At 47.0% G+C, this 10,996-nt stretch overlaps 1 protein-coding gene across 4 annotated transcripts in view; it reads left to right on the forward strand.

Moving 5' to 3' along the window:
- Positions 1-10,996, forward strand: part of larp1 (La ribonucleoprotein 1, translational regulator) — a 48,096-nt gene that overhangs the window by 7,344 nt on the left and 29,756 nt on the right. For all 4 annotated transcript variants that reach the window (XM_048233422.1, XM_048233430.1, XM_048233444.1 and 1 more), the window contains exons 2-3: positions 9,368-9,429; positions 9,644-9,709. In XM_048233422.1, the coding sequence (XP_048089379.1) occupies positions 9,368-9,429; positions 9,644-9,709 (128 nt within the window). The remainder of the gene's footprint in view (positions 1-9,367; positions 9,430-9,643; positions 9,710-10,996) is intronic.

Genomic DNA, 10,996 nt, shown 5'->3' on the forward strand with positions numbered 1-10,996 from the left:
TGTGTCCTCATCTCTCCTCTGCTCTCCTCATCTCTCCTCTCCTCTCCTCATCTCTCTTCTGCTCTCTCCATCGCTTCTCTGCTCCTCCTCTTACTCCTCTCTCCTATGCGTCCTCATCGCTTCTGCTCTTCTACTCTGCACTCCCCCCCTCATCTCTTCTCTGGTCTCCTCCTCCTCTCCCCTCCTCTCCTCTGGTCTCTTCTCGTTTCTCCTCTCCTCCTCTGCTCTTCTTCTCCTCCTCCTCTCCTCTCCTCCTCTCCTCTGGTCTCTTCTCGTTTCTCCTCTCCTCCTCTCCTCCCCTCCTCCCCTCTCCTCCTCTCCTCTGGTCTCTTCTCGTTTCTCCTCTCCTCTCCTCCTGTCCTCCTCTCCTCTCCTCTCCTGCTCTCCTCCTCTCCTCTCCTCTCCTGCTCTCCTCCTCTCCTCTGGTCTCTTCTCGTTTCTCCTCTCCTCTCCTCCTGTCCTCCTCTCTTTGTGTGTGTCCTTCTCTCTTCTGCTGTTTCTCTTCTCTCCTCATCTGACCCGTCCACTTCCTCTCTGCACACAGGATGTGCTCCGAGGGGGGTAACCTGTCCCTCTGCTCCGGCACGTTAAGGGTTAAAGCAGATAGCGCGCGCGTGTGTGATGTGAGGCTGTGTGACTGGAGCACCCAGCAGAGCCCTGTCTCTCACTCGGCACACAGCACACACGCATCACACCACCTGACATCTCAGTATGGAGCACACTCATTGGCTCCAGCACTCCTAGCATCAAGGGTTTGGGCTGTATACACCCTCTTTATTGGCCCTCTTGCTTTACTTGTAAGTTTGATGGTTATTGGTTCCTGTGCCATCCTCTAGTGTGCAGCAGTCTTCCTGTTCTTAATGATGATGTCAGGGCCGTGACTTCTCCCTAAACCTCACAAGTGTTGCTGAACAGCTGGGAACGTGTGAAGTCTGGTCATAAACAGCCGCTAATTTGCTTGATTGGCCTGGCATGCTTGTGCTCCAGTCAAACCACTGTGTTCAACAACACGCTACGGTTTGTGAATGTACTCGTTCACGGGTCACTTGTGAAGTCTAAATTAGATGATCTGTTTCTAGCACATTTAATCAGATGTGTTTTGGGCTATTTTTAAAAACACATGTTTGAGAGCCTGAGTGTTGCTGGCCTCTGAGTCTGCCGTCTGTTGTGCAGGGTGGACACAGGCTGGAGATTTAAACCACACAGAGACCTGCTGTGTGTGTGTGTGTGTGTGTGTGTTTGTGTGTGTGTGTGTGCACACTTGGTCCTGCCCGCTTTATCTGTTCAGGACTACGTCTGTGCAGCGTGATATGGATTGACCCCAACTCCCACCCCCTGTGTCTGGCGTGTGAAAGCTCTACCCAAGTGTCTTTGTGTGTGTGTGTGTGTGTGTGTTTGTGTGTGTAAGCAACTTAAGCAGCGGGCACTGATGTCATTAGGCGGATCATGTGATCGTGGTGACGGTGGTGGGTTCTCCAGACTGAGTGTGTGTGTGTGAAAGAAAGCCTCCTGTTGGTCTGTGTGTTCCTCCATATTTGGTGGTGAGGGCAGGAGAGAGCGGCGCGCGCTGCAGTGTGTGTGAGCGGGGAGCAGGGCTTCAGCTCAGGGAGAGGGTGTGGTGGGCTGCTGCTGCTGCCGCACTCTGCTTCCGTGTGTGTGTGTGGTAGGGTCTGTCCTACCTTAGCCCACACTAGTGATTGGACAGAAGCACATTGATATGAAATAGTCATGAATGTCCCAAGTTTAGATTCAAGCCATCAGCTTTGGTTTGGTTATATGTGCATCACTCGGCCTCACAGAGGTTGTGTGTGTGTGTGTGTGTGTGTGTTAGGGCTGCACAATTAACACAATTACCTAATCGCAAAAGCTACAAATAATTGTGCACAGTTGATTTTGTCACATTTCTGACTTTTAATATTCATTTCATCCTCCTTGACTATGCCACTTCTGGTTGGTTTGTGTGTGTAGTGTCTGAGGGGCACAGACATTCTGATTGGTGAGCTTCATAGTCGGTTGGGGGTGCTGTGCTTCTTGTGCACCAGGCGTGCTCACCAATCGGGGGTGCCGGCACAAATTAGAGACGCATTTGGAATATTGAACTGAATCAAGTTATTGACATTGAAAAATCATATCGCAATTGCAATATCTGTCAAGAAAATAATCGCAATTGGACACTTTCCCCAAATTGTGCAGCCCTAGTGTGTGTGCGCGGTGTTACTAAAACCATCCCAGTAAACGGTCAGTGATCAGATGTTGTTTTCATCTCTCACTCTCTCTGATCACACTTGGCCTCACAGGGCCAGGATGTCTAGCTACTGTTTGAGTTTTGCAATCCTCAAACGATGCCTAAAAGAGAGAGGGAGTGTGTGTGGTGGTGCGCTTGCCCAAGCCTGCATATGGTATCCGAGTCAGGAGCTTCCAGAGCGTGTGTGTGTGTGTGTGCGCGCACACTTAGATGTGTACTTATACAAGAGCGCTGAGTAGTAGACTACTCTTAGAGCTGCTGATATTACACATTGTGGTCTCTGACATTATTAGCTACAACCAACTCCTGACCAGTATCATTGCGATGAGTACCACTACTGTACTATTGGTCACATTACTGCATAGATTAGAACTTCAGTATTAGCACTACTGCTGTAACTGGTCAGCACTACTATGATTGCATTAACAACCTCTTGATTTTACTTGTGGTGGTGTCCATCCTACTGATAGTCATGGCTTAGTCACTGTTGCAGCTGCCGTTGCTCTTACAACAGTTATGGCCACACTATCTGGTGTAAAACGTCCCTGTTGTGTGGCTATTAGCATTCTTATTGTGCCATTTTGTTTCTGTGGTATTAAACACAAACTTATTACTTTCTTATGTCGACTAACATTCTTTTTTTCCCCCAATTTTGTCACTGTTGTTTTTGTGGTGAAGTGACCGTTATAACAACAAAAATTGAACGCAGAGGGAACTTAATCATATTCACAAAAATCTATTACTCTTATAATCAACAAAATGCAATGAATGGTTGACGGGGTGTGGGCTATTTGCAACAGTAAGGGAGGCATTCTGCTCTTCATCTAGCAGATGCTCTCAATGTGAGAACCACCCATAGAGAATGAACACACCCCTGTTTGTGCTGTTGAGAAACACAGAATACCCCATGGGAAATTCTCAGATGACTCTTCCAGTAACCTAGATATAATGGAATGCCAGGGGAATGTTCCGTGACATTATGACATCACACTTCATTCCATCTGGTGACTTTAGCTTGATCAGGGTTGCTAGGACATGCCTGGCTTGTGTACAGTTGTCATGGCAGCCAACTCGGACCTTCTGTAAGTAATCAGTTGGTTGCCTGGCACCGTCTTGTCCAGCAGGTTGTTCCCTCATTTAAAAGTCATGTACAGTAGAACGCTGAAGCACTTATTTGGCTCAGCCGATGGGTAGCATTGACTAGGAGATTTTGTGAATCGGCCCTCTAATGAAAATGGGATGTGGTGGTTTGTGAAGGTTGAGTTGCAATCAGCATGTGCACATGATTCCTTGGTAGGTCTTAAGCAAGGAAGTTTCTTAATGGATGATCATGGCCATATCACTTTCAACTCCCCAAACTAGCTCCCAAATCAGCTTGATTCATCATGTGGCGCAACTGGCTGGGGCACCTGCACCGTACGCCGGCGACCCGGGTTCGATTCCCGCCCCGTGGTCCTTTCCGGATCCCACCTCGACTCTCTCTCCCACTTACTTCCGGTCACTCTCCACTATCCTGTCGCATTAAAGGCATAAAATCCCCAAAAAATATACTTAAAAAAAATAAATCATGCCAAAGGAATGCCTGGTTCATTGCCTGGTTCAACCAAACTCGAAGTACCCTCCAGGCCTGCAAAGGGAGATGGTGCCCCTTATGCCGCTGTGAAATGTCACACGAGGAGGTTGAGGAGAAGGATGGAAATGTCTGTTGTCTGTGTTTTCCAGTCGCCAAGGTTGTGAGTGGGCTGTGCTTCTGTATCAGCAGCAGCTCTGATAGTATTTTTGGCAGGAGCTGCAGCAGGTTAATTTTTAATGCATCCAGGGGGTTAGTAACGGTATCTGCTAAATGGTGAAGGTTCGCTCATTTCTCTGTCCACAGGTCTTTCTAAATCTACTCAAGGCCACTTTCTCAGATAGAAAGGAACGAGGGATTGCTAGTGGTGCTTGAGGGATTGCTAGCATGAGTGAACTGGAGGCAACTGAATCAGCTGGGAGGTGTAAACCCCTCAGTCAGGTGGATGATCTGACCTCCTGGATCTCAGCTTGGCCATAGTTCAGTTTCATCCCGTGGGTGCCTGGTAGGGGTGGGCGATATGGACAAAAAATAATAAAATTTTGTGATTTTGGCGATAATGATAATTAGTCAATATCCTTTAAAAATGTGTTATTAAAAGTCTAACTTTACTTTACAGGTCATTATTTATGAAAAGTATCATTAGTGACTGTAAGGCCTAACAGCTTCCCAAGAGAAAGTCTAAAGCTGAAGTTCCTTTCAAAAGGATTCCCTGTCAAACTAAGCAGACCAACAGGGTACATATCAGTTATATCCTTAATCCTTAAATGTTTTGTTTAAGAGCAATCATGTAGGCTAGCATTCAAGTTACAGAATAGATACTAATGCATTAGCTTATGGCTAATGTATATGAGAAATCCCATAGATATGCTAACGCCTAGCATAATCGATAAAAGTAGATATTTTCAGTCCATTTACAAAAGGGTTACATAAGAAGAGCTGGGGGTAATCGGAAATAAGAAATTGTGGTCTCACTGTTATTTGATCATGCTTCTTGAGATTTGAATGCATTACTCTGTTTCTTTGTCTACAACCAAGGTTATGTGTGTTTGTAAGATACTGCTGGCTGGTAGCCTGGGTTTTCTCATGCTGCCTTACGCGCGCGATTTTATTCACAGCCTGGATTCTATGGACTTCGTTTTCACCTCAACGAAGAAACCAATCACAGAACATAGGGAGGGCAGCAAGACGATGACGACACACCAAAGCCGTTATGAGCTATGTACAGACGCATTTGATAGACATTCGTTAGAGGCTAGCTGGCTGGTGATCTGTTACTTAAAGGCAGTGTTGTAGGTTGTGACCCCTGTGGGCATTCTAGGAGAAACCATGTTTCAAATAATGCCGTCTCGAAAATGAATGTCTAGTTCCCAGACCCCATCTCAATGAGTAACAGCGTCTTTGGCGGAGTCATAAGCAAAGAACCACATTCCATTTGCATGGTGTGTGGGGAAATATGAAAGTTAAAATTAGATTAACGTGAGGATTAGAAGATCTAGGAATTAATCAGTTGATTCTTTCAACAGTTCTGAGATGGCTTATGTGTACACTAGGTGGGGGCTCTTGATGGAGCAGCACTTTGTGCACACGTTCAAGTTTGGGCTGTTTGACCTTGGGTCGTGGCAGAGACTGCTTGCACTGTGGGAAAGGTCAGGGGTCGACCTGGAGAAGGTCAAGGAATGTTTGTAAAGGTCACGCTGAACTAGCCTCAACCTCAAGTGACCCAACCTGTTTTTCTTCCAGTGGATCTTTCTTGTGTTCTTGCATTTCTTTTCCTTCTGAATTTTCTTATTCTTGTCTTCCGTCTCCGTGTCCGGTTGCATTTGTGGTTGTGTCTCCTAGTGGTCTCCACCCCCTGCGTGTCACAGGGCTGGGTATGGTCTTAGCTGTGAAGAGATTCAGCTTCCTGAGCTCTGGTTTGCTTAGTCATACTGCCTAAGCAAGAGGTCCTGCCCAGGCCTGAATTCCCCCTCTGTGTTTTTTGTGGGTCAGGCTATAGCATTAAGCCAGCGCAGACTGCCTAATTTTAGCAGAATGGGAGATTACAGAGGGCTGACTGCTGCTGAATGCAGGAATTAGACTGGATCTGATGTGGTAACCTGTGCATTTATGAGCTGTCATAAGTCTGTGTACGCAACTAGAGTGGGCGGGTGACTAGCATGGGAGTTCCAGGTGAATAGTGTTGGGAAATGGAGAGAAAGATGGAGGGGGAGAGAGAGGAGGAACAGAAGAAGGGGTTGATGGGGTTTGACTTGGAGACTTCCAGTGGAACAGGTTGGGGGCAACAGCATGCCTTCTGAATCCCATTCCATCCACTCCTGAAATCCCATCACACCCACTATTTTACCCCTGGTCACACATATTATTAATTCATCACTCTGTTACAAGGAAGTTCCACTTGATGACACCTGTTTTTGCATACCTCAGAGATATTTCAGTCTGAAAGATCAACACATTCAGCTTAATCTCCAAAACTGAGCTTCTGGTATTCACAGCTAATGCAGCTTTTAGCTGGCCTACCTGCTTGTGTGGTGAGACCATTACAGAAGATTCAAAATGCAGCGGCATGTCTGGTCTTTAGTCAGCCAAAGACGACGCATGGAACTCCTGTTAGTTGCTTTTCATTTGCTTCGTATAGAACCCAGAATTAAATGCAAATCCCTCCCTCTGGCCCACAGGGCACTTGCTGGGTCTGAACCTTGCCATCTTAAATCTAAGAGATCACAGGCAAGACTCTTCTAGTCTGTGATCCCTCAATGGTGGAATGATTTATCTAATGCTTTTCAATTAGTGGTAGTTGTGGGATGTTCAGTAAGCTTCTAAAGACTCACCTGTGTACCTTGTATCTAACTGATTATTCCTCGGTTTGTATTATTCTGTTAAATTCTATTTAGTCTATTACCATTGTTGGTATTTTTTATTGAGGCTTTATGAGTTTACTGGCAACTGTTAATTAATGTAATGTTCATTGTGAGTAGGGTTAAATTGGGTCTTTGAAGAACTATAAGCATAATTATTTCCCCAAATTAATGATATGTATGTGTAGCTGTGAAGTTAGGTGGTGGGCAAAACCAATCCTACAGTAAGCAACTCCTGAACTGATGGTTACGTACCCTTGAGGCGTGCGTGTGTGTGCATGCGGACAGACACATAAGCCTATAGAAGCACCACACAGAGCCACGCTTCTGTAAAAGTTGCGGGCGCTATGCGCACACACACACACACAATCTAAACTAGTGTCTTATGTCTGTGACGCACACTGGCATGGGCATTCCTCATACATGCTGAAGGCACTCCTGCACATGCTTAAGAGTTTGTAGACCACAGACATGCTCATTCGCTATATACGTTCAAATGACGCTTATGTTCACAAGCACAGAAAGTCACTTATCAAGGTGCTGTCAGTCCGCGGTCACCCACATTTGCACTGCATATAGGCCAAATATCTCACACCATCTCACACACACACACACACACACACACAGTCAGTCTCATGAAGGTGCTTGAGAAGGCTGTCTCTAACACTATCTGGCCAGCCGTGGGGACTTCATTAGACTCGTCCAAGACTAGTGCTTCCTTAACCTGCTGAGGAGTACGGTCACAAATATGGGATTAGAATGTTCGTGAACCGAGAGTTCCGCACTATGTTGCGACAATTACCCTCAGAGATTTTCCCCTGTATAAAGATAACTGAAACTATAGATCGTTTGCATAGAATACTAGAAAGAACCAGGAATATAATTCACTCCCCAAGCCGCTGCATGCTTGGAAGTCAGTGCTGGAGGTCTGGTCTATTGGCCGATGGGCACTGTGTGTGCGCGTCTGTCCCATTAAACTTCTATTGAAGGTAAAAATCAAAAGAAGGATCTGCACACTGTAGGGCTGATGTGTTATCAGCTGTAGCAGAATCTCTTTGGCATTTATACCTGACCGCCTATGCGGGTGACCAAAGATCAGCAGGTCAAGAGGTCAGTGTGGTAGTAAAGGTGCTGAGTGTGGTCACTGCGCTGCTTGTCGACAGGTCTCTGCATCTGCAGCAGCAGCAGTCGCTGCACCCACTGGCAGTTGGCAGTTTCCTGTTTCCTGTTGTGGCGGTGAGGCCCCTCCTGCCTCCTTTCCTATTGTTTCGTGTGGTTTAGTGAGTCCTCTGTAGGCCTTGTAGGGTGATCCATTAGTACACGCCCACTTTTCCCCACCTCCAGTCCAGTCAGGTCAATGTTTGGTTCATGTTTCCATGGACATACAGATTTACTGGTTTCCGCACCCAGTCCCCTCCAAGTGTGTGTGTGTGTGTGTCTGTCATCAGCCATGGGCCTGCCCTGGTGTCTTCCTGAGGATTCCCCCATTGCATATAAGCAGGATCGTGTGTGTGTGTGAGAGAGAAGACTGCTTGTGCCAGAATGCATTCACACTTAAGGTGACATGAGTGGGAACTTGATATTTGAGGAAGGAAGAAATGAGTGTGTGTGTTGGTTAATGACGGTCACACACACACACCGCTATATATCCCAGTGATGCTCTGTAGGCTGTGGTACACATTAACCCTTAAAGGAGTACCGTCACACCGGTGTGACTGGAATGTTGAGAAATGAACGTTCTAAAGAATATCTGGGTTCATTGAATTCAACATAGAATTTTAGAACCTTCAATTGTTGCGGAACTTAGAACGTTCAAAAACCTACACCTTTAAGGGTTAATAAGGAAGTGGTGCTGGCCCCCAGGGCCTGGAATGGAAGTATGCTACAGACAAAACCCTCTTTGTGTGACTTTTTTTTTTTATGCATTTGTATTTGTGTGACATTTTGCTTTCATGTTTGCAAATCGTGTTGTGGCTTTTGTATTGGGTTGACCCATCTGGGCCACTGTTGAACACACTCAAAAACATGAAGTGTGTCCAGGCTAACAGAGGTGCTGGATAAGAAGCAGTCCTGAAGCGAGGAAGATTCAATGGAGAGCAAGGAGGAATAGAAAAGAGTGAAGAGAGGGAGGAGGAGAGAGAGAGAGAACAGACAGGGAGAGAGAAGAGAGAGAGAGAGATGGAAGGAGGAAGAGGAGAGAGGAAGGAGAAGAGGGGAGCGAGAGTGATGGAGGAGAGAGGGAGGAGGAAGAGGGGAGAGGGAGGAGAAGAGGAGAGAACGAGGAGAGATCCTAATACATTGAAATGACTCGTAATGTCTAGGAGCCTTAAAGGTTGTATCAGTGATTTCAGGCCCAAACATAAATGATCACATTCATCTGATCTTTCCTAACGATCTGCTAGCTGTCTGCCCCATAAGCAGGCCGTCAAAAAAACGCCTCTCTGTAGGCAGCCTAGGCTCCGAGATCTGTACACAAAAACAATTGCTTCCAACAAGGGTTGGCAACCCACTTAAAGGCAAAATAAAGTGTTTCAACCAATAACCGACGTTTTAATTGCACGGGAGGCGGGGGCTGATGCTTGAACATCAGCAGAAGTGACGTATCCCCTCTATCGCTGATACAACCTTTAAAGATTTAGTTTCCCTTCATCTGTGTTTTGGGTTGTGTTCTAACGGGTTACTCCTTTCCTACAGAGCCCACTGGACCAGCAAAGGTGGTGAAGGCAGGAAACCCCAGACCCCGGAGAGGAGGAAAGGTAAGATTCTCTCTCTCTCTCTCTCTCTCTCTCTCTCTCTCTCTCTCTCTCTCTCTCTCTCTCTCGCACGCACGACATCCGTACTCCACCTATCTGTGCATATTGGCTTCCTATTTATGGCACTGCCATGCGTGTGCATGCTTTCTGTTTCTGTTGATATGTGTGAGGTGATGTATCACCATGGCGCTGAAATGATTTTACTGATCTTGTAAAGGTTGGGGACTTTGGAGATGCCAATAACTGGCCAACCCCTGGAGAGATCGCCTCAAAAGACCAACAGGTGAGACCAGAACACACACACACACACACACGACTGCAAATATCTACTACTTTGTTTAAAATCTACAGGTGCAATCTTGTACCCTAGTAAAAAAGTTAAATAATTTCAACAGAAGAGGCTTTATGGATGAACACAGGCAAAGCCATTGTAATAGCACAGTTTTTCAACTGTCTGTTTCTGTAGCTATAGCTCTTAAAAGAATGGCTGTGCGTGCCTTTGGCTTGGACACTGTTGTTAAGCGTTACCCAAATAGTCATGTTCCTGTTCTCTAGCATCAACCATAAAGTCACCAGTCTTTATAGTCTTGTTAAACTGTGCTGCACCAGCCCCAGCAGTGGCGCGACTGGCTGAGGCACCTGCACTGTATACTGGCGACCCGGGTTCGATTCCCGCCCTGTGGTCCTTTCGGATCCTACCACTCTCTCTCCCACTCACTTCCTGTCGATCTCCACTATCCTATCTGATTAAAGGCATAAAAAGCCCAAAAACTATACTTAAAAGAAAACAAATAAAACTGTGCTGCACCAATCCCCGCCAGATGCGGATGTATGCGGTCGGTGACTTGTCACACCGTAGCCACTGTGGCCCCCCGTACCATGCTCTGAGTGGAGTGCCTTTCCTCTGACCAGAGGGGCCTGGCTGGTCATGGGAGCTCTCCGAGCATCCTCGGACGCTAGCGACGACCGCTAGCGATGACCGCTAGCGACGACCACCAGGGCTCAGGATGCTGTTTTTTATTTGGACACTCTGAAGTGACCGGGGCAGACGCGTTATGTCAGCCTCCACTGACGGAGCTAAGATTAGTTCGTAGCATTGCTGCAAAGCCAGTCGGTGCTGGAGACCAGCCTCTGCTCTTTCCTGCACCCACGATGATTTCTTGACCTTCTGAACCAGACTAGCCTGGCTGGTCGTTTGAGTGTATTGGGTTGCGATTGTCCACACGGTGTTCCTAGATGAGCCTCTTAGAAGCATAAATCCTTGCTTGGGCTAGGTTCTGTCAGGCTGGGGTAAAGGGTGCGGTGGTTATTTCTGCCCTCTGGTCGGTGGACAGGCGTACGTGGAGGTGTGTACGTCCCCCGTAACCCCCTTTTTTAGCCAGCTGAGGTCCCCCCCTGCCCACCCCCATGTAGGTCAGGGAGAGCCGTGAATAACCCTCTGCTACGGCTGCCACAGACGCATGGCCATTTAGGGGCCCGCTCACACTGTGTGCCACGCAGCAGTCCAGCTAGCAGCCACCGCTATTTTAGATGTTCCACTAACACACACACACACACACACACACACTCT

Source organism: Alosa alosa, chromosome 2, assembly GCF_017589495.1.
Source record: "Alosa alosa isolate M-15738 ecotype Scorff River chromosome 2, AALO_Geno_1.1, whole genome shotgun sequence".
NCBI lineage: Eukaryota > Metazoa > Chordata > Actinopteri > Clupeiformes > Clupeidae > Alosa > Alosa alosa.